This window comes from Archocentrus centrarchus, chromosome 14, assembly GCF_007364275.1.
Source record: "Archocentrus centrarchus isolate MPI-CPG fArcCen1 chromosome 14, fArcCen1, whole genome shotgun sequence".
Taxonomy (NCBI): Eukaryota; Metazoa; Chordata; class Actinopteri; order Cichliformes; family Cichlidae; genus Archocentrus; species Archocentrus centrarchus.
In genome coordinates this window covers 26,281,993-26,306,252 of record NC_044359.1, presented here as the reverse complement: position 1 = coordinate 26,306,252, position 24,260 = coordinate 26,281,993, and the positions used below count along the sequence as shown (strand labels likewise).

Here is a 24,260-nt window from a genome sequence, read left to right as displayed (position 1 = left end):
TCAAGTTTCAAGATATGAGCGAGCTGTCAGTGCACTGATCGCTTGATGTCAGATATAAGAAGCAGCTGATAGAAGGTTAACATGCAGAAAATATTTACATCATCCAGAGCGCAATTTGAAATCATCAGGATATTATTGTAAACGTTGAAAAGATGAGAAAGATATTGTGATCCCATAGCAGTGTGTGTATGTGTGTGTGGCACTGTAATGAGAAGGAGTGCGAGATTAAGGAAGGGAATTAGTGGGGAATTACTTCATTCATACTTTTTCAATTATTCACCCTCCCCATCTGACTCCCACTGTTCACATATTCATGTGGGGTGTAGTATGAGGAAATTGGATTGTGTATGCCTGTGTACACACACTTACCCAAAACTTACCCTCTACCACACGTCAGAGCGTATATATAGCAGTAATAGGGTGCAGTTGGTGGAGATGTTACAGTTTTGAGGCCCAGGGCTGAAAGTTTCCTGCTCCTCCTCTAATTTCTAAGGCGCGTTCTCTCTAAAAGGGGAAGAAAAAGATAGCAGAGGTCTTGTAATTACAGAGAGAATAAAACTGAGTGTTATACTGACTCATGTGGGTGTATTATTGTCCTGATTTCTTAACTTGCTCAGTGCAGTGATAATTATATATCTCAGTGGGGTCCTGTTTTTAAAGTAATGAGTGAGTGGTCAATATGCATATTCATATTGTGTCCTCTTTAAAAAAATCAATATGAGCAGTCATAGATCTCCTTGATTAGATACACGCTGTGCAGGACTGATCACATTTCAGAAAGTCCACAAAAGTAAATTAAATTGAATTCAAAAGATGTTCTTAACCTTAAAATTATAAAAAGGCGCCAGTCAAATGACTAATCAGATAAAACCTTCTGTGACTAAATCAACTCCACAAATGGTTAGAACTATCTAAAGTTAGCTGAAGTTTTGTCTTAACTTACAAACAGGAAGTAGTGTAGGTGAAAGAAGGGTATGACCATGCAGCAAAGGTCTTGAGTCGGAATGAATGGAAGAACGTCATGGTTTCATAAGCACTAGATTACCTTGATTGACCTGGAATAAGGTGCAGGCTGTAACCCTGCCTGTTCAAGGATGGTCTCTGGTGTTGAATAGAAATGGACTCGCTCATATTTTCTCAGCCATCCATTGACATCTGGTTAAGGAAATGTACACCGCTATTATTACTATACCGTCTTTGTGATTTTTAGGGTGTACCTTTCCTTTAAGAATGTTTTTTTTTCATTTTCTTCCGCTTATTCAATTTCCTTTTAAAATCTAAACCTGTGCCACCAACGAGAAAGTATAGAGCTTTGAAATGGAAAGGTTTATTTCTAGATTGCGTGGGCTACTTTTAAAACAATCATGCTTTGATTTGGGCTTTAAAGGGAAAGGTGAATAACAATTATAGATACTTTGCTTCTGAAATCCACAGTTACTAATAGGGAAATTATCGCTGCTTCATCGTGTTTGGGCGGAGGAGGCTGTGTGGAGGTGGGAAGTGAGTTGAACACAGGTCATAATCCACACCTGGCCTCTCCTGGAGGCATGCGGGGACATGAAGTTTTCTCTCAGCTTCTTTTCTGGCGTGGCTTTTTTTTTCCAGCTCAAGTGAACGTCTTAAAAAAAAAATAAAAAAATAAAACCCCCAAATGGCCATTTAAGTCTTGTGTCCAAAGTGCGTCTAATTTACAGGAGTCTCTCACTGCACACGCCTACGTATGTCTGACACACTTCTTTACGCACGAGGGTCTCCCTCAAATCTCCCTAAATGTGTGAGCTGAATAAGATCGGGATGAAATTACGCACGACTCCTGTGACATCTCTCATGAGGCTTTTACAGATATGTGGAATCGGGGTTAGACATCGATACGTTTAAGCATTAAAATAACACAATTTTTTTTTCCTAAATCAGTGCTCTGCGCCAAATGTTTTCATTGTAACTTTAAGCAGGCAGCTGCAGTGATTCACCGCCTCATCTGCACATCACGATTTGCTCATGGCGGTGATCAACTGGTGAAAGCATTTTGGATGTATTCGACTTTAAGTTCCTTTGCATGCTTTTATTCTGGCGTCTTTTCGAAACAGTAAGGCTCTTTGAATAATCGCAGGCTCAGTCGAGAGAGGCTGGAAAAACGGGCTGATTTTAAGTGGGACAAATATTATTTTCTCATGCCTCAAACCGATCTGATACTAACACTGAAGGAAAACTAACCCCCCCGACCTAAGCAACTACAGCACATTTTGCGAGCTTTCTTGGCAACAATATTAGACAATTACAATGTAAACTGCCTCCTTTGCAAATTTTTACAAAGCAGTTATGTAATGAATAGGCTATTCATTCACACATGAAAATAGATTTTGAAGTCAGCGAGTACCTCCGAGACTCGCATGCATTTCCCCCATGAGGTTTTTAATGTTTGAGATAATCTTAGACTGGGGCACGCATACACAACAAACGTACTATTTTCACTCTCCTTTTTAAAGACCTGCACAGTGATTCAGGCTATACTTTTCCTCCCCTTTATAAATAGCTGCTCTCCGCTCAATGACGTGGGATACGCACGTACATGTGTAGGTGAATCTTTGAATGAGCGCTCCCTCTCCCCTTTCCTCCCTCTCTCCCCTCCTCCCTCCTCCGTGCCTTCTACTAGTTACTACGGGATCTCTATAAAAAGCCTAAGGTTGATGGGAGAGCCCGGTCTATGGGAAGCGACTTTGGAGAAGAGGGACAGCAGAGTCTGTGCGCGAAGACAGCATGGCACAGATTTGCGCTGACAGTCTTGTGGTGATGAAGACTGTGAGCTTAGAGACAGGACAGAGATATTTCCACAGCCAAGTGCTGCAGCCACACAGGGAGCTTTGAATAAGGTAAGTCAAATTCTTATTTTTACTGTTACTTTTTTGTATTATTTTAACTATTAAAAAAGAATTATGTAGTAGACTAAATGTAGGGGGGAAATGTAATTGAGGAGCCATCCTCATAAGGAGCCTAGAAGTCTGCGCTGACACCAGTCTCGTCTTTACTTGGAAGTTGCTGCAGTGTGACTCATTTTGACTCCCATGTGGGCAGCACTCAGCCTGCAACCTGAAAAAAGGAGAATCTCTGATATCTAGAAAATACACACTGTGGGTAAAAATCGCTCTACAAGTACCTCTTTCTGTCACTCTTTGTCTGTTTCAATCGCGCGGTGCATTTTAAATCACCGTTTACTGTCGGTAATTAATGTTCACCTGTGATCCAGGTCGCATCAGGTATCTAATGAAACAGGGAGATGTTTTGGTTGCCACTAAGGCAGCACCGGATCCTCTGTAGCCTAACCGGCTCTGTCCAACTAAGATGTGCAAATCCCACTGTGCACTGTATACTGACACGTGCACAGACAGAAAAGCGCATACACTCTCTTGTGCTTTAGTGTGTGTGTGTGTGTGTGTGTGTGTGCGCACGCGCGCGAGTGTGTAGCTGCGCAGTTGGTTATGACTGCGTGCCGGTTGAGGGATAAAGTGGAGTGTGGCGGTGGGAGAGTGCTCCTCACCCCCCCCCCCCCCCCCAAAAAAAAAAAATAAAAAAATAAAAAAATAAAAATCTCGGGAGCGCGTGGCACCGGGAGGTTTCCGGTGGTAGTGATGACATTATAGCCATCACTTTCTTCCGGTGTGGCGATACACTCCTCGCCTACTCGCCTCCGTCCCTCCACCCCCACCGTCCCCTCCTCCCCCTCCTCCCAGCTTTCTCCCCTCCTTGCACTTCCGGTCGGCGTTTCCTTTTTTTTTTCTTTCTTTCTTTCTTCCCAGTCCCAGTTCTGTGACGTAGTCAGTCAGTGAAGTCACCCCTGCGTCATTCTTGCGCACTTTGCAGATGATACGCAGTCACCTACTATAACCCTTTTATAGGCATTGCGCTCACGCACGCACGCGCACACCGCAGTGTGTGATCATCTGGCGTGCAGCTGTGAATGCGCAATGTGACAGGCTCGTGCACGGAGAACACAAGCGAGTGGGTGGAGCGAGTCAATGAAACCCCTTGTTCATTCACAAGTCTTTGTCACTAAGCTCTTGTGGGACTTGGCTCAGAAGTGATTTTGTGTTACTAAAGCAAAGCCAGTTGAGATAGTGGACTGCTCTATTACAGTGGAACATTTAGTGATATGCATCGTTTAAACGACTGCTATGAAAGAAAACAGTGTATTTTAATATATTTATAGCAAAGCATTGTCTGAACCACATTATTCATCATACCTTAAATTGTGTGGCTCCATGAACTATAAGAGTGAAACACTTCAAATCTGCAAAAGTAGAGAAAACTCTATATTTAAAATAGATTTCTTAAACGCAAAGTCATGGGTGAAACTCCGAACTCCACCTTGAAGATGTTTCTGAGATTGTCCCGCACCCTCATCACATCAACCCACACGGTCTCCTCAGTTTCTCCCCAGCGCCATGGAAACCAAGCCAGACTGAAGCACTGCCCACGCGCTCTGATAAGTCAGGCGGCAGAATGGGACGAGAGCCGATTGGTGCGCTCGTGACGGGACGTCATATGCCCGTACCCTCCGGCTTGTCGAGCACTGAGACACGTGACTGCACTCGTCATCTGGCCGCCCTTTATTAAAGAGCAGTGACGGGGAGGTTGTAGAAAGGAGCCCGTTTCGGTGCGAGGCAGACGTTTAGAGTTAGGTTTTATGGTTTTAAATTATAATGTAATAAGCATTTTAAAAGCTAAAATAAAAGAGGAACCAAGACCCAATAAATCTGACGCTTTCCAAACAGCCGGAAAAACTAGACTTCAGCGTTGCCTTAAAGCTGTCAGGTGGCGACCCGTTCAGCACCGCGGACAGCACCGATCCACTGCGGGGCTGTGTCGCTGTCCCAACGCCGTAGTGCTGAAAAAGAAGGGGAAAATGATTGAAAGATGAAGGTATAAGGGAAGCTGATTCAGAGATATTTTGCTTATGGAAAAAAAATTATTAAAAAATATTTAAAAACGGCTTTTGATATAACATTTATATGAACCTATAAGGAACTGTTATACAGTTAGTGGTCTTGTATTAGCCCTCCTCAGTATACAGTGCTATGATTGCATAACACTGAAACGTCCCATGTGCTTGGGCAGTGACTCACCGAACAGAGATAAGTCTGATAATCATCACCTCTAATCAGGAACATCTCCAGGTTGAACAGTTCGAAAGCGCAGCAACTCAAGGATGCTGAGGGTGAGAAAGAACATTTTTTAGTCTCCTTTGATTTGTTACTGCCAGGTTAATATCCCATTAAAAAAAAAAAAAATCTGCAGTGAAAACTTATGCTTGAAGAAGCCAAGGGCATTTACAGTATGATCCCAATGTGGTTCAAGTCACAGTGTTGCCTACGCTACTGGAGGATGCTCCTAAAAGTTCAATTCTCCTCTGAGGCAGCTTATTATGTAAACACCAGTTTATTGGATATATCTAATGTCTGGTGTCACTCTTCCTCCCTCACACTCTGCTCTCTCACTCCACCTCACACACTTTCATAGGTACAAACAATAACTAGGTCAGAGACAGGAAAACAGTGGGTGGAGAATGAATAATAACGATTCTGCTTGGATTTTTCTTTTCTTTTCTTTTCTTTTCTTTTCTTAAATAAATGTTTATACAGTGTTGCCTGCTTTTATATAAAAAGGATGAACTGGATTATTAATTTAACACAAAATTTGACTTACAGTTTTTGCTTTTGCTTGAGGGAGTTACTGGCTGTTAAAAGGAGATTAAGTGATTGCTTGCTGGGTTGGGTGATCATTTTTGTTCTTAGGCTGCTTTTATAAATTGTTTGAATCTTATACAAGTGAATAAAACATTTCTAGAAACTACACTGGTGTTGAAATGTAGGTGTGGATAACAACGTCTTCCTTAAAAAAAATATTACCATAGCCCTTAAGTTGTTCTTTCTCACTAGAAACAGAATTATATACATAAGTAATTATGGGAGTAAATCAGCCAGAGTACTGCAGGCTTTGAACTTTCTAATGGGTGTTTCAAAATTCACATTTTCCCCCAGTTAATAGCACATAAGCAAAAGTTAATTTAGTCTCCCCTTCAAATTTTGATGAGTTTTCAACAGTTGCCTTAAATGGAAAGATGATGCTACACTGAAACCTAAATCCCAAACAGCAGAAATGATCACGAAGATGGTTAAAGCAGCAAAAGTAAATAGTTTTGTGTTTTAGCATTTTATGTACTAATTGTAGTCTTTCCATGATATCTATTTAGGTCACTGGGGTTCCCCGGGTCAACAAAGACTGTACCACTGACCAGCCTCTTGAGAAATGTGTCAGGCTTTACTGCTGTAATTATACCCACACCTCTCTTCTTTTTGCTGATGCAGGTTTTTCACGATGGGATTGTTTGCACTTCTTATCATCTCTTACCCAAGGTCCTGCTGCCAGAGCATCAGCACCTTGGCTTTAGACTGCTTACTGCTTATACAGTATCAAAGTACAGTAACAGTCTACAGTCATGGCTACTGAAGCCTGGCAATGCATCAAACACCCCAGTGAAGACAACATGAAAACCAAGTGGAAAAAATATTATCCCGTACCTTTAAAATGACTGATGAAATGACTGGAGTTCACTCTGTAGCTTTTGCTAGAGATCCCTCTCTGTGTCCCCCACCCACCCAGCCACCCACCCACTCAGAGAGAAAACCTGTGTGGGCTTGCATTGGGGGAGACCTACACAATGTAAGTGCGTAGCATTCACACTCAAGCCAATGAGACCTTGCAGGTTTCCTGTTACCATGCCAATACCAGTTCCTCCTCCACCCTGCTGTCTCCATGGCGACCGTGGCTTTAGATTGTTACTCTAGCAACAGCACCATGGTAACAGTCTACAGCCATGGTCGTTAGGGGCAGGTGTCATCAGGAAAGAGAAAAGTTGCTGCTCATAATTAACTTTACAGTTAACGTCTCGTAAAGTTGGTAAGAGGTCATTCATCCGGGAGAAGAGTTACTTATTATGTCATTTTTTATTTCTTATAGTATCTTGATTCTATCTGATAATGTGGTTTATCAGCTACACCAAACAGTTTCACAATAAGCTAAGCAATGATACATATGGACACATACTGCCTTTCACTTGAACTTTATTAAGCATAGGATGCTTCTTTTGATCAGTGAGTACAGTGATGAATGCAAAGAGCACATGCTGAACGGATGAGTCAGCCAGCTCCAACACCTGCTCTGCTCTCTGTTTATCAGACAAGAGCAGCTTCACTTCAAAGCAGCACAGGCAGGAATTCCCTGTGGGCAGCGCTATAACCTGCAGGCAGATACAGACACACATTGGGTCCTAAAAGGTGGGCTAACCCACACGTATACATGCACACACACAGATACACATATTCGGTGTGCTTACAACAAACACTACACACTCATAAAGACTGGACTTGAACTTAGTGTACTTTTCTTCAAACACAGCTCTGCAATGTTTAGACTTATACTGCCCTCTAGAGGCTTGAATTTGCCAAGGTCATCTGCTTAACAAACTTTTCCAAACTGAAACATTCAGAAATGAATGAAATATAAATAAAATAAAAGTTTTACCACCCTGTTGTGTGGATACTTGCAAAAGAAACTGGTTTCAATGTGGTGATGTGTTCGCGTTTCTAAGTTTGTAACATACAACGGATGTTGACTCAATTGAAGGTCTGAGGAGAGAAGATAATCAAAACAAGACTAAGGTTTTTGTAAACCTCCAGATTCCTCCATGACAGAAAGTTAGATTTTTCATATTATTTATGCACAGCAGCTGCCCAAGCTCTAAGATAACCAAGGCAGTTGAATTTATATTATTAGAAGAAAGAAAGAAAGAAAGAAAACCCACACACACACACACATACACACACACATATATATATATATATATATAGAGAGAGAGAGAGAGAGAGAGAGAAAGAGGAAGAGTCAGCACACACAGCATGTCTGCATCATAGCAAGTTTTTTTTTACTCTAAAAAAATCTTATGTAAACCATTACAGCTTTTATAAGATTAAACAAACACAAATTTATAAAAGCTTATTTCATTTTAAAATACATGTGACTCGTTCAGAAACTGCATTCAGATGAGGCAAATAATCATTAATAAGTGAAATCCAAAAGAAGTTTGTTGTGAGAACACCACGGCCATCGCATTTCTGCACTGCATCATTCCAGCTGGAACCTGATCTTTTCAAGTATTTGTCATCCACTGATTTGCCAAAGAAAAACAGAAGGAAAGGGAAAAAGGGCAAGAAAAAAAAGATTAAAAAAATATGGATCAGTTGTTTATCTTCTGTCTCCCTGCACCGTAAAAGCTCATGTGCTGAGAGTTAAAGAACAGCACATAAACTCTTACTGTTAAGGGCTGAGAAGTCATTGCAGGTCAAACCACATCAAAGAAAACATACCACAAATTGCTTTGTGGGTATTGGTTGGGGTTGTAGCTGTAGTCCATCCCAGGTGACACTGGGCAAGAGGCTGGATACAGCGTGGACGGGCCACCAGTCCACTGTTGCAGGGCTAAAACAGAGAGACATTCACATCCACGTTCTAATTGGAAGAATCACAAATTAATCCAACATACAAAAAACAAAAACAGAAAACATAATAACAAAGTACAGTCCTCAGGTGACGTGATAATATAAGTTCTTTCTTCAAGCATATTTCCAAAAAGTAGACCAGCGTGTGTCTTTGTGAGTGTCTGACAAACACACAATCATTCTGAATTGAACACCACTGATGGATGGCCTTCTAACATGCATGTCACAGCCACTTCACACTGCACACAGAAAAACCATCATGTTGCTCTTCATGAGTGCTTTTCCTCTCCACACCTCTCCTTAACTGTCAAGATTGTGCAGCAGTGTTCATTTTTTAAAAAATATTTGAAAACATGCCTCTTACTCTCTTTCTTTCTGTGTTTCTTAATCTGACTCTACCACAGTCCTGCCTCATGGTCACGATGACTAATATTTACCCCAGTAGTGTCAGTTAGGCACCTATAAGGACAGCCAAACCACAGCTGTCCATGCCAGGGCCCAGCCACAGCCTCTAAAGCATTGCAGTAAAGCAGACAAGCAGACAAATGCCTGCAGATGACATCATACATCAAATGGTCGCTGCCCTAACTTAAGAAAGTCTCAGCTGTGTCCTCAGTTCACCTCTGTACAGCGTTCTGCCAAAAATCAACATTAGCACATCCTCTAAACATATTTGTGGCTGGTTTAACCAGACACACTCACACTGAACAGGTTAACCGACCAGTCACAGGAGATCACATCTGGGACGGACTGTTTTTACAGGTGCAAGGGCCGTCCAGCAATTAATCAAAGAAATAACAATATGCCGTATAGATTCCAAACATAGTGACATGTTGCTCGACTGGAGGAGGACAGCAACTAGGCAAGTGCTGGGCCCAGTCAAAGTACACTTTGTCCACACAAACAAGAAAACCACAAAGTAAAGGAAAACCAGAAGTATGCAAGTGTGAAAGCAAGGAATAACAAATGACTAAATCACACCCTCATGGACGTGCACTCACAGACATAAACACCCGCTGTCCACTGTTTGGGCCTAGGTATCACATAACGCAGGTTTCGTCACTGTGCGCTTTCCTGTCATTAACACACACCAACTGACTTGCCGTGACTTTTCTGTTCTTTAAATAGCAATTCAACTGACAACTCTGAATATACTCCCTCTGTTCCCTCTTTAATATGTCAACGCACATCACAGGCATCAAATAGACCAGCTCTCGCATCCCAGAGCTCCCCATATTGAAATAAAGTGCAGTGAACAATTATGTTTTTTATGTATTGTACATGATTTTCTCATAAAGGTAGCACCTTTGACTTTTTTCCTGTAGAATGTAATGCATGAATAAACATTGTCTTGTGAATAACAAAAGTGCGAAAGGATCCACTTTCATGAGCATATCATAGTATGGAACATAAAAGCCTTATAAGACTCACATATAAAATATAAATGTTTAGTAGTATTTCAGAAAGTTGGAAGTTTGCTTCTATTTCTTGTCCATAGCAAACAGGGAGGAGAGGGGCATGGCTAAATTCCATGTGATACTGGACACAGGCCACATCTCTGGAACACATCCAATGTTACATCACCCCACACAACACTCAATACACATGCAAACGCATGCAGACATGCACATATTTAGATGAACTAAAAGATGAGTCGAAGAAAATGGATGGATGGACGAATATATTAGTATCAATTCAATATCAGATTTGTTTTTCACAGTGGAGTGAAAAACAAAGTTAAAAATTCCAACTTTTCAAAAAGCCCTCTCTCTTCAGCATCTTCTCTTTGTTGAGATCAGAGTAGCAGAGATTACAAAGATGATAAAAATAAAACAAATGATGAATGGCTGTCAAAAAAAGAAAAAAAGATGTAAATCCAGAAGTTGTAGGCCAGATAATAAAATCTCAAATCCTCTGCTGAATCTCTAGTAATCACAGGTTGTTCCAGGCAGAGCTGTCAGCAGCGGTGGCTGTAATGACAATGCAGAGTTGTGTCAACTCTGTCAGTCTCTGGATGAGCATGGGCCATGGGATGACCAGGCTCTTTGGAGTTTAAGTGCAAGACTTATATAGAGCCACACACCACTGGGGTCCCGCCCCTTCTTCCGTCTCCCATAACAACAAATGCTCCATAATCAAAATAGAGCCCCATCTGTGCTATGACACACCCCTGTGCCCCCTGCTCCATCCCCGAGCCTCCACTGAGGAAATGAGGGAAAAAGTGATACTTCAGTTGTGGCAAAAAAACAAACAAAACAAAACAAAAAACCTTGAATGTACCCTCACTCTCCCTTTTTAACCGCAGCAGCCAGAGAGAGGCCGAGTAAGAGAGGGAGATGGGGAGGCAGAGAGGGTGGATAACTCCACCCTCATATGTCTCTGTCTCTCATTCCATTATTTCCCGGTTGTTGTGCAACAGGCGGAATGGATTCCTGAGACGAGAGTCACGGCTCTGTTGTAAAACTTACTGGCAAGAGTGACCCTCTGTGTTTTTCTTTTACTGTTTCCCTTACTCACTCACTCTCTCCGTTTGTCTCTACTTGTTATCAAAACCATGTGTATGAGTGTGTGTGTGTGTGTTTGTGTGTGTGTGTGTATATGTGTGCTGTGAGGTCTTGGAGGGACACAGGGGCCACAGGGGAGCACGGGAGAATGAGGACTACAATGGTGAAAGGAGCCTATGTGTGTGAGAGGCTGTAAGAGCTCATTAGGTGCCTGATGGAGGTGACATGTTAAAAACATAAAGCAGATTAATTAAGAGCGTCAGAGTGGGTTTTTCTGAGAGGACACTGATGCTAAAGATAAGTTAAACAGTTTTAAAATGGAATTTAATCTCAAAAAGGCAGTTCAGCACCCACAAGAGCCCACAGTTGTCTGCCGTTTGGACCGAGAGGAGATTTCCGAGACATCCAGACAAACAAAACTATTTTTGTCCATGTCATAAATGTAAAAGTCATGCGATAGGGTATGTTGCACCCAGTGCCAATGACATACAGGATGTGTACGGGAGGAGGATGTTGACGAGGTTTTGAAGCGAGGAAGAGTCTGGTGGGAGATGAAAGAAAAGGGAAGGGGGAGCGAGAGAGTGAGGTAGAGAGGAGAGAGCGCACATCTGGAAACAATTGAGCGAGCACAGTCTGACATGCACATGCTTCTGCTATAAAAGAACAACATGTCCTTGAACCCTACGCATTTCACTGTGTGCATAAACCTGTCTACACAACACCTTCACGCATACCAAAAATCAAAGCAACCAATCACCGAGATGCATCCCCCTCTGGATGACTCCTCATTAATCTTCACAGGCATACAGCGTTAATTAAAAAAGGGAATAAAGTATTGTTCAATTTATCATGTTTACGTTTATAATGTGCACCTTCATTAGTGCAAAGGTCTTTCTGTAAGAAGGGGGTTTATTGTGACACAGCTGCCTCAATGCTGCACAAAAGGGAAGAATTTTTGCAACGCTCTTATGCAAAATATTTCCCAAACTTATTAAATCGAGGTTTCTGCTGTCACGCTGATATAAAATTCCTGTCATAACTTTCCACAATCATGGTGTAGTGTTCCCAGATCCGAAAAATGTCAGTCCTCTTCTGGTGTAGTGTTGCTTCTATAAAGCGGAGAAAATGTTTTAGAAGTTACTCTTGAATTTACTGACTTGAACATTAAATAAAAAAAAATAAGAAAAATGCAAAAAACAAGTAAACAGTGTGAAATTTAAGTTTCCTACTCAGCTTTAGGTGCTCTACATCATAAACATAAAATAGCTTATAAAACATCTGGCAGATGTGGCCTCTTGTATCACCTCAGTGTGTGACATATCCTCGTTGACAGCAGAATCAGCAGAGGACTTGTGACTGACAGTGTGGTAACTTTCCCAAATGTTATATCTACATCTTACACTTATATGACAAAGAAAGTTTTCACAGGAATCATTGCAGCCAGGTACATCTTTACTGCTCTCATAGGAATTAAGGGAATAAGTTGCAGCCAATTAATTGTATTAAATGTATTTGATTAATTGATCATCAGTAAGTGCGAGCACCTCTGTAAAAGCAGAAGTTTTGGCAGTTAGCAGATCTGGAGCAATCAGGTGCGAGTTAATGCAATGCTAAGGAGGAAAGACATCAGCAATGATCTTGAGCTTGTTTTATAGCCACAGGACCTGGGCACCTTGCAGTCATTGAGTGGACCATGAACTCCTCTGTATACCAAAGTATTCTAAAGTCAGATGTCAGGGCATCTGTCTGACAGCTCAAGCTTGGCTGAAACTGGGTCATGCAACAGGACAATGATTCCAAGCACAGCAGCAAATCTACAACACAATATGGTGGAAAAATAATCAAGATGCTCTGACGGTCGAGTCAGAGTCCAGACCTTAACCTGACTGAAATGGACTGAAATGTGGAGGGAGCTTAAGAGAGCTGTGCATTAACAAATGCCTGCAAACCTAAATGAACAGAAGCAACTTTGTAAAGAGGAGCCGGCCAAAATTCCTCCACAATGATTTGAGAGATTGACAGTCATACAGAAAACAATTACTTCAAATTATCCCCGCTAAAGGTAGATCTACAAAGTACTGAAAAATGGGGTGTTTTCAACACACTGCTTTTGCATTTTGGCTTAGTTTTTGTTAAACAATGACACACTAATATAAAATGTATGTATATTATTGTTCATCTGAGGCTGGATTTAAATAATTTTAGAATATTCTAAGGGATGATTTTAGATTATGGTTTCATATAAAAACATTAGAATTAAAAGAGGGTGAACTTTCTTTTTCATAATTGCAGTGTGAATGTAAAATTAATTCAATAAATTCTGTGACCATACAGGCCTGTTCAAGTGCTCAGTGTGTGGAAAATACCTGCTGAGAGCAGAATTAGGGGAATTGTGTCCAACAGTTTGGTCGCTTTCCCAAATCCTATAGTTACACCAGGGACAGACTCAGATACAGGGGTATTCACTGATTTATATTTATGCATTTCACTCTTTATCCTGTATGTATATTGTGTATTATCATGTAAACGATGCTTATTGAACTGCTGTGTATTTTTGTCAGGATATGTGCAAAAAAGATTTGGAGTCCTTTTCCCCTGGTTAAATAAAGGATTACTGAATCAAGTAAAAGTGACTGGAAACTAATTTCAGACATTCAGCTGAAAAACACATAAAAACTGTTTCTGGCACAAAGCCATAATGAATGCAGTTAATCACATTTAGCTTTTTCCATGCTGATAAATTAAAGCGCATCTCATACATATAAAAAGACAAGACATAATTTCATTTTTATTTAAGCAATAAATTTCCACTGAGGGTTATAGTAAGACTATTGCTCAGCTCACAAAAAGAAACACAGAGCAGAGTACTTTAAATAAACAGTGTGCATCTGGAATCAATTATTTTCTCACAAGATGTTTCTGAACATTAAATAATCAACATTCTCCAGCCATATTTAAGCGCTTGAGCCTGATTCTATTAATCGTCACACATTCCCTTCGGACTTCCTGTGACTGATTTTTCACTGGAACCTCTTGAGAAAGTCCTGGTATGTTTGCCTGTGAGCAGATGCGGCAGGAACAAAATGGCCACCAGGATGAATGAGGACCTGGGGGTCTTGGAAGGAGGGGAGGAGCTCCCTGCTCATCTTATCAGGGATTACTCTGTCCTCCAGTCCAAACACATGCAGGGAGGGCATCTGGATGGGAGAGCTGTAAAATTTCTGGTGTTCCGTGCACAAGCTGCAGAAACCAGCCACGATGATGGCAAAGCGAAAGCTGAAATCTGGCTCCAGTTTTTGCTCCTGAAGAGAGCACAGCAGGGCAACAAAAGCGGCTCCCTGACTGAAGCCCAGGATGCCATCAAATGGACCCTGGTCCTTCACAGCTTCTCTCACAGCTGTCACGCTCTCGTCGAGCCCCAGGCTCTCCTCACACTGCTGCTGAGCGCTGAAACTCAGAGCCTTGATGTCAGAAAACCACCAACCCCTGGGGTCATCATCACCTCCAGACTCAGGAGCTGAATCATTCTGTTTATCAGCAACTTCTGAAAGGACAGAAGAGGAAACTGGCTATTTTTCAAAGAAAGGCAACAAAGATTTTGGGTTGTTGCAGATGGTGATAATTATTTTGTTGGTATTTATTCAAACTTTTATAGTCTCTCAGTTCTTCATCAAAACATCTTTGAACATTTAGCCAGCACAAAATTGATGTGACAGAAGAACTTGGGCCACTGCAACAGGCTGATAGCAGACAACAAAGCCAACTGCAACTAATACTGCTATTTGGCAGATATATTAGATTACATAAAACCAGGAAGCTATGCTGAGATTAAAGAAGCATTAAGTGAAACCTGGTATTAAAATAATAAAAACTTAGTATTATATTTGTAACACATAAAGCTACAAAGTGCTTCACAGTTTGTGTAAAACCACACATTAAAAGATAAATGTAGATGTCCCAGCATGCACACAAACATAACTTCTTGTATTTGTTCATTCATCCATACTTCCATGCACACATTTGTTGTAAACTATAGCCCCAAAGCTAACCTATTAAAATGTGGAACAGTTGAAAGAATCGGATCAGACACAAATAGGGTTTAGCATCTGCTGTAAAGTAGTTTGTACAAGTCTTGAGCCACTCCTCATTTCTGTATTCACTATATTGCCAAAAGTGATATGATGCCGGCCCACCCTTTGCAGCTATAACAGCTTCAACTCTTCTAGGAAGGTTTTCCACAAGGTTTAGGGGTGTGTTTATGAGATAGTTTTGACCATTCTTCCAGAAGCACGTTTACGAGGTCAGACACTGATGTTGGATGAAGGCCTGGCTTGCAGTCTCAGCTCTAATTCATCCCAAAAGTGTTTTATCAGGTTGAGGTCAGGACTCTGTGCAGGCCAGTCAAATTCTTCCACACCAAACTCAGTCATCCATGTCTTTATGGACCTGCTTTGTGCACTGGTGTGCAGTCATGTTGGAACAGGAAGGGGCCATCTCCAAATTTCCCACAAAGTCTTGTGGATTCCCAAAACATCTTGGTATGCTGAAGCATTAAGACTTCCTTTCACTGGAACTAAGGGGCTGAGCCCAACTCCTGAAAAACAACTCCACACCATAATCCCCCCCTCCACCAAACCTTACACTTGACACAATGCAGTCAGACAAGTACCGTTCTCCTGGCAACCAACAAACCCAGACTTATCCATCGGATTGGCAGATGGAGAAGTGTGATTCGTCACTCCAGAGAACATGTCTCCACTGCTCTAGAGTCCAGTGGCGGCGTGCTTTACACCTCTACATCTGATGCTTTGCATTTCGTTTGGTGATGTAAGGCTTGGATGCAGCTGCTCGGCCATGGAAACCCATTCCATGAAACTCTCTACACACTGTTCTTGAGCTAATCTGAAGGCCACATGAAGTTTGGAGGTCTGTAGCGATTGACTCTGCAGATAGTTGGCAACTCTTTTTAAAAGTGCTCTTGAGCAATAGTTCTTCTTTCTGAATTACTGACTGTTCATGCCCCACACTTCCTGTTATGCAAAAGTGCGGATCCTGAATGTGGATCATAAAACACAAGAGTATTACTGTACTTTTATATTACAGACTTCCCCATTTGCTCAATTGGCTTTTTACTTGGTAATTATAACTATTACTTCATAATTATTAACCTCTATTAACACAGACTCAGCGATAGGTGTGGTGACCCACCTTCCTTGCTGGCTTGCTGCACTTTGAGAGGTGCGCTCAGGTAAACCAGCTCCGCGTTTTTTTTCAGCAGCTTCCGCAGAGCTCCGGTCTTCTCACGGAAGGAGCTGCAGTTCTGACGGTATCCATGAATACACAGGACCCGGAGAGGTGCCATGAACAAGTCAGCCGAGCTAACTTGGCTAACGTTAGCCAAAGAAGTTAGTTTCACTTACGGGATCAGAGGATAGATCAACGTGACTGATTAATAAACGAGAATCACAAGCCGTGGTCATATATATAACAACTTTACCTCGTCTGCTCAAATACACAATAACGAGAAAAGAGTTACTTAGTTGCTGAAATCAATCACATTTAATAACAGCTGTAGTATTCCCGAAGTCAACCGGGGCCGGAATGAATGAATATTACTTCCGTTTAGTCTTTTCAAAGTAAGACTGTCAATAGTAAATAGAAACAATGAGCACTATGGGTTGACTAAATACAATAAGTAAGAAGTTTTACAAACACACACTTTGTCACAAATTACATATTTATTATTCATAAGTCTATGTTATCAGGAATAAATATCAATATCTACACACACACACACACACACACACACACACACACACACACACACACACACACACACACACACACACACACACACACACACACACAAAATCAGATCAGTTATTTTCAGAACTTTTATAAGGTAATATGATACATGGTAATATTATAAAGCTTGTGCCAAAATACTGCTATGCAGTGAATGATATGGATAACTGAAATAAAAAAAGAAGGGGTAGCCTAGGAAATAAAATGTACATGGAGAAAATATAAGCATATATACTGAAGCTATCAAAAATATCTGTGCATGAATAGGTGGAGTTTGCCACTTTTCAGAATATTTGTTTGAGGACATAAGGTCATGCTGGGAAGAATAAGAGATGAACAGTGTGCATGGTTCTTCTGAATTTTTTTAACCAATGCATCTGTCAACAAGGTCTGAGGTGCACAAGCACTCTTTTAAAAAATTTAAACACAGGCATAAAGATATAATGAAATTCTGTGTGTACAGTATTCATTGTGTTTCAGGAAGCATGCAGGACAGAGCAAAAAGATTCACTGAGGACAGTTTTGTAGTTGCAGGAGGACACAGAAGAAAATGCATCATCAATGCAATGTCACCCAGAGGTGTTTTCCAGTGCAAAGTAGTGCTTCATTATCATATATTACTATGTCACTATTAAATATGTTTAGTTCTAAAATGCATAAAGTAGAGGAGATATATTACATTATTACGGTGACTGTAGTAGCTGAAGCTTTGCCAGCCCATCAAATTAGCCTTTTTTCCCTCTCATATCACTGCCTGCCTGTTCTGTTCTCCTTTGGTAGAAACTGATTAACGACATGCCAGCCATATGGTTCATACTGATCACACTTCAATTCACCACCAGCTTCATGGTTCTGTGTGTAGACTTCTTGAGGCCATCTTGAGACACAAGGTTATCCGGGACAGTTTTATCAGGAAAAATAATACTGAGCGTTCATTAGAAGCCACAGGCAGCTCATTTTAAATTGCACATTAATGGACCTGAAAGTGTTGACAGGCAACCGGCAACTCTGATAAGTCAAGAGAGGAAATTTCGTGCTCTTAGATGTTTTGTCAGGCTCATTCAGCACCAGATATTCTTTATGTGATTGATTGATCAGTTCAGAGGATTCTTAGGCAGAAAGTTAAATCATTAGACCTTTTATAATAAATTATGGCTCTTGCAAGGCAGAGAATTACAGATTTCTGCAGAAATATTTTGGGAATAAAAAAATTCTGTGAAATGTGTGTACTGATATGAAATCTCAGTGGACTTTGTGATAATGTAGTTGAAGATATCTTCAGGCCGTATTAGTTTTAAGCTGAATTACAGAAATTCTGAAAGCCACCCAGACTAACTTTGTTTTTCACCAGTTTTTATCAAGTCACAGCTGACAGCAAGCTGCAGGTTACAGTATCACATGATTGATGAAGCCAAACCTTTAATTTGTGAACATCCTCTGGGGGTTCCTGGAGTCATTGCTAGCTGGCGGGAGGCTGACCCCTAAAGACACAATGAGGATGTCTTTTGCTGCAACGCCTCAAGCGAGACCAGTGATCGAAACCAGTTACTATAAAAACAAAAAAATTATGAGAACTGTGCAAAAATACAAAATAACAACAAAGAACTTCAACACAGTTAAAAGTGAAATGCTAATGCAAGGCTACAGGAAACTTGCTTATCAGAATATCTTTGAACTCCAGTGGCAGTACTGTCCTCTCCCAGAGGACTCTATCAAAACATTCGGGCATTGCAGAGTATCCTTTGCCAAAATATGAAGGCAATATCTCAAATGCCACACTCTCCCTTCAGAGTGATAGCTGGTATTTAGCTGGCCCTCTTAAGGATCTAGGGATGGCCCAAAGCAGTGACAGGCATGTTTAAGGTAATGATTTAATCCAGTTTTTGCTGTGGAGATGCATTATTTAATTATCTACCAATTTCTATAATCTCTAGACAACCAAAACACAAACACTTTTCTTTTAATTTATCTTTGCTACTTTTAATTAATACATCTAAAAATAGTTTACATGGCTCCAGAACACACGTACTAACATATTTACCAAGACAGCTTGTGAAAATTTGTGTTGTGAGAGAGCTCTGCATTCAGGGTTTTTCTAGCTGGGAGGTGCTAGTTGGTAGGCGAGTGTATTTCCACTGCTTCTGTGAGGGTCTCTGTGAGGAGACAGATTGGCAGATTGTGATTGTTCTCTTCAAAGATGATGTTCTAGTTTGGTCTTTGTCTTTGTGGAAGTTTTTTGTTGCTGAGAAAATCCACATGTTGCCTTGCTGCGATGCACATGCCAATTAGGAAAAGTGAAAAACATACAGTCCTTTTCTTCCTCCCTCACACACATGCACACACACACCCACTCAGGAGACAAGGCTGCAGCTGATGTTCACCAGCCCTGGTGAGGAGGCATGTGCGGGAGGGGGTGAAGGGGGTGGAGGGTCTTTGTGGGTATAGACGAAGTGATCCACTGTTTTTCATTTTTGTTTAACTTTTAATTCATCCCAGAATGGCTGCTGCAACACATTACTGACTGTCCCAGCTCCACATTTCCTGTTATGCAAAAGTGAGCATCTTAAACACAACAATATGACCAAAATAACATAACAATATAAATAAATTCTTGCACAAACCAAAACTATAATATTAAGTATTTGAATTATATCATTATATCATGTCACAACACTTATTCATAAAATATATATTGATATAATATACAGCACTGTGAGCAACCCTTATTTCTTTATATTTTGCTTCCAAGGAGCCAGACTTTCTTGCAATTTTTTTAAAAGTGGTCTTGAGCAACAGTCCTCCAGGCTTTCTGAAAGTCTTTCAAAGTTTTTATTTGGAGTGGCTGCTTAAAAAAAAAAATTTTTTTTTTTTGCATATTTTGTCCAGTCCTTGTATCTGACCAAGAATGTTTATTTTGACCCACCTAACACTGACCTATGAATCATTCCAGCATCAAAAAGGCACCTACTGTAACTCAAGGGATGAAACAGTGTTGTGTCTGCACATAACAGACACCTAAGCAAAGAACCCAGTTTAAATTATATCTTTAGGCAGTTGTTTCCATTTCTTTAGTTGAATCAATGAAAATACCAAAGATAACACAGTTTGACAGTCATTAAAGAAATAGTATTTTTGCACCAAGTTGAAAACTTTGTATGTATCAGCATTTTGTGGAGTGTGTCATTAAAAAATTGTGGCAACTGGAAAAAAACAGGAAGTAGCAGGACTAAAAAATGATCTACAGGAGATGAACAGTATCTGAAAATCATGTCCTTAATAAACAGGAAAAAATCCAGTAAAGACCTGACACAGGACCTTAGAGATGATCTAGCTCTTCAGTTGATCCATCTACAGTTTGTTGAAGCCTCATCAGAAATAGTCTCAGTGGAAGGATGACTGTCAAGAAGCCATTCATAAGGAAGAGAAACAGGGAGAAAAGACTGAAGCTGAAGAAACTAAATGGTAACAGGTATTATGGAGTGATGAATCCACATTTGAAAATTTTGGTTCAAATTGTCATCAGGAGATCAGGAGGGTGGTACAACAGTGTCTACAGTCATGTGTAAAGCATGGTGGAGACTGTGTCATGGTTTGAAGCTGCTTTGCAGTCAGTGATGTTGGAGATCTTTTAGAAATTGATGGAATTATGAAAAAAGAAAAGTATTGTCAGATTTTGAGCCACCATACAACACCATCTGGAATGCGTCTGATTGGCAACAGCTTCATTTTTCAGCATGACAATAATGCCAAACACACTGCCAAAGCAGTAAAAGCATACGTGGATAAAAACACACACAATGGAATGCTATCAGTCATGGATTTGCCTCCCCAGAGCCCAGATCCCAACATTATTGAAGCAGTGTGGGATCATCTTGGCAGAGAATGGAACAAAAGTCAGCCAACATCCAAAGAAGAGCTTTGAATGTCCTTCAAGAAGCCTGGAGAACTCTTCCTGCTTAAAGAAACTACAGGAAAGCTGTCTAAGAGTGTTGAAGAATAAAGGCAAGCCTACTAAACTCATTAGAATTTGCGAGAATCTGCGAGGCCACGTCAGAGTCCAACGTCATCATCAAGTTTGCTGATGACACTGCTGTTGTGGGACTAATCTCTCACAATGAGGAGACAGCCTACAGGAGAGAGGTCTCCCGCCTGGAGAACTGGTGCCAGGAGAACCACCTCCTGCTCAACGTCAGCAAAACAAAGGAACTGATCGTGGACTTCAGCAGGAAGCAGCAGAGGGACTACCATCCACTTGTCATCAGTGGTGCTGAGGTGGAAAGAGTGGACACTTTCAAATACCTGGGAGTGACCATCTCACAGGACCTGTCCTGGACTCATCACATAAACATCACTGTGAAGAAGGCCAGACAGCGTCTCTACCTCCTCAGGCGGCTGAGAGACTTCAAGCTCCCACTCAAGGTGCTCAGGAACTTTTATACCTGCACCATCGAGAGCATCATGCGTGGGAGCATCACCACCTGGATGGGAAACTGCACCAAGCAGGACTTCATGGCCCTAAAAAGAGTGGTTCGTTCAGCTGAACGGACCATCAGAACCACCCTCCCCAACCTGCAGGACATTTACACCAAGCAGTGCAGGCTGAGGGCCATGAAGATCCTAAAACAGCCCAGCCACCCCGGACACTCTCTCTTCTCCCTGCTCCCATCAGGCCGGCGTTACCGCTGCCTGAGGGCTAAGACTGAAAGGTTGAAGAAGAGTTTTTACCCACAAGCCATCCGTCTGCTCAACTCTGAGCCCTAACTGGACCATTATTGCACAATGTAAATATTATAATTTAAAAAGTGTGTATAGTGTATAGTATATAGAGTATAGTGTATAGTGTGAATTACTTTTTTTTATTTTTATTCTTCTTATTTATATGTGTGTGTATATATGGTTGCAGGTACAAAATACATTTCACTGTGCATTGTACTGTGTATAACTGTGCATGTGACAAATAAACACTATCTATCTTATCTTATCTTATCTAGAATTGTACAAACTCTGTTTTTGCCTTACATGTTGTATTTACACACATGTTTGCGCAATCAATAACTGCAACTGTTTACAAAATATCAGGAACTGAAGGATAACATCAGACTTTTGCACAGTATTGTTTATGAATACTTCCCTTGGCTCATCAGACAAAAGCATGCAGCTCACTGTGCTTTAGTTATAAAATACAATAAACATCAGGGATAAATAATATTAAAGACAACTGTTTACTGTTTGTCTGGTCTTTTTCTCAGCTTAATTTATTCTGTTTTGATGCCAATTTTGATTCCCAAATCCATAAATTCTTACAAACACAGCTGTGAAGTCATACCTGAGATTTATATTGATTAGTTTTCAACATGTTACAGGTGAAATGATTAAAAACAATTTATTTATTTATTTTTTTTAACAAATTCAATTTCAGTGGGTAACGGCTTACAGATTGTAGCAAATCTAATAATCATTATCTGTATTTTAAGTTACATTGCAGGAGTAGGTCTGAGCTAAAATGCCGAATTAAAGCCTGCAGAAACAGAGAAACACAAAGATCTCCCTTCATGTCTTACTTCTTTCCACAGGGGGGCAGTGGTGCACCATATGAAGAAAATGTAATTGAGCAGCCCTAAATATACTACCAGGAAACCATATGTATGTGTGTATGAAGAAACAAGCACATAGTTTGGTACATGCTCAAGAGTGGACTGATGAATAATATTTGAGTAACCCCCCCCCACCCCCCCCCCCCCCCCACACACACACACACACACACACACACACACACACACACACACTACCACTACTTTCACCACCACCACAACCATGATTTGAAATGAAAGCTTTCATATTAAAATGGCACACCCACCCTACAGATTGAGAATTCCAGTACTGCTGCCGCTTCTGATGGTACAGCAGGGTTTGCTACAGACACTGATTAATAGGACAGGCAGGTTAAACTTCACAGCCAGAGCCAAGATCCAAAACAGGGGAAGCAGTTTTGGTCAGAGAGGTCAAATTGACCTGCAGCTTGCTTCCTATAGCAGAAGAACTGGGCTGCTGTCCGCTGCAGCAACATTATTAGAGACGCTGTCATTCTGCCGCGCGATCCTTGAAATCTGTGGGCACATAAAGGAGGACAGGGAAGAGTATGACGAATGTCCTGTCTGTTCCGGATCCTCACTGGAACTGGCAATGTAGGCCATACACAATGTGCATGTCCTTGTAGAAGAGCAGATGGATTATCCAAAAAAGCATCTTTATGCTTATTCACAGTATTTATCTTCAAGTGTTTCCCTGCATTCAGGGTCTCACCACTACGGTTGTTAGCAAGACAAGGGTAGTGCAGAAACAGTGTGATAAAAGGCTGTTTTGTTGTTGGCTTGTTGACAGCTGACAGCTATTGTTATGGGGTAGCACAAAGTTGACAGGTGAGATGGCAGAAGTTGGAGACCTGTCATTTCTTGTAAGTGAAAATGCCAGTTACTCCAGGTGTGACACCATTATCATTTGTTAGATAATGTGAATAATCTCACATAGTTTTCTCATACAGCGACAATTCCTGCATCCACTTTATATAAATTTCTCCTTTATCACCTGAAATATTTAATAACTTTGATTTGTGAAGCACTGGCTGCAGAATGAAGTTTGCAGGAATCTTATTTCCCTGAGTTTCTTAAAAAAAAAAAATTGAGCATGTTTATTGAGCCATGTGTTTTGATAAACATGTTTTCATTCGAGAATGCGTCACTGACGGTATGAGCAGCAGAATGACGTCATGTTCAAGTAAACAGGTACTGAGCTGCCCCACATATTAGTGCAATTTTCATTTTTTAAACTGAAGAATAAAACAATCACACCAAGTTTGATCTGTAGGCTATTACAATAAAATCTCTTGAATATTCCTTTAACCTTTAGTACAATCTGTTATCTGTCTGAAAACCTCTTATGTGTTATAGATGACGCTGTCAGTGCTCTGAATGAAAAGGCGTCGCTCGAGTTTACCCACTCACTATGTCTTCTCACCAGCCTTGGCATATAAGTGCTACAGTATCTATTTTAAGCATCAGTTGGTTTGATTGACTCATCCAGGAAAGATTCTTCAGGAGCTTAGCTGTTTATGTTTGGGAACATCTGAATCATACTTGATCCTTTATTGATTATATCAGAAAGCAGTCTGACTATAACTGTGCTATAACAACTCTAGAAATCTAGAGTGTATATTTATTAATGTGCCCCTACTCAATGTGGCTCAAACTGAATTACCTTTTAAATGACACTCATTGTCTATCCCCGCCGTGAAAATGTTTATAGTACCTTCCATCGCAATTACTGCAGTCTATTAAAAACCTGATTATCTAACAACAAGAGAAAGTCACCAAACATTCTGTACAAATAGGCTAAAATTAGC

General features: G+C 40.8%; 1 protein-coding gene and 1 long non-coding RNA gene across 2 annotated transcripts; both read right to left on the bottom strand.

The window, feature by feature from the left end:
* Window positions 1-6,894: 6,894 nt before the first annotated feature.
* LOC115792323 (uncharacterized) lies at window positions 6,895-10,580 on the bottom strand. Its single transcript, XR_004021015.1, has 3 exons — window positions 9,984-10,580; window positions 8,421-8,532; window positions 6,895-8,221 (listed from the first exon to the last, which is right to left on the bottom strand). It is a non-coding gene; the product is annotated as an uncharacterized LOC115792323 (long non-coding RNA).
* Window positions 10,581-13,869: 3,289 nt separating this feature from the next.
* On the bottom strand, window positions 13,870-16,651 carry ovca2 (OVCA2 serine hydrolase domain containing). Its single transcript, XM_030746962.1, has 2 exons — window positions 16,265-16,651; window positions 13,870-14,600 (listed from the first exon to the last, which is right to left on the bottom strand). Exons 1-2 carry the CDS (start codon window positions 16,416-16,418, stop codon window positions 14,077-14,079), a joined length of 678 nt encoding a protein of 225 aa, XP_030602822.1. The 5' UTR covers window positions 16,419-16,651; the 3' UTR covers window positions 13,870-14,076.
* Between the last annotated feature and the right edge of the window lie 7,609 nt (window positions 16,652-24,260).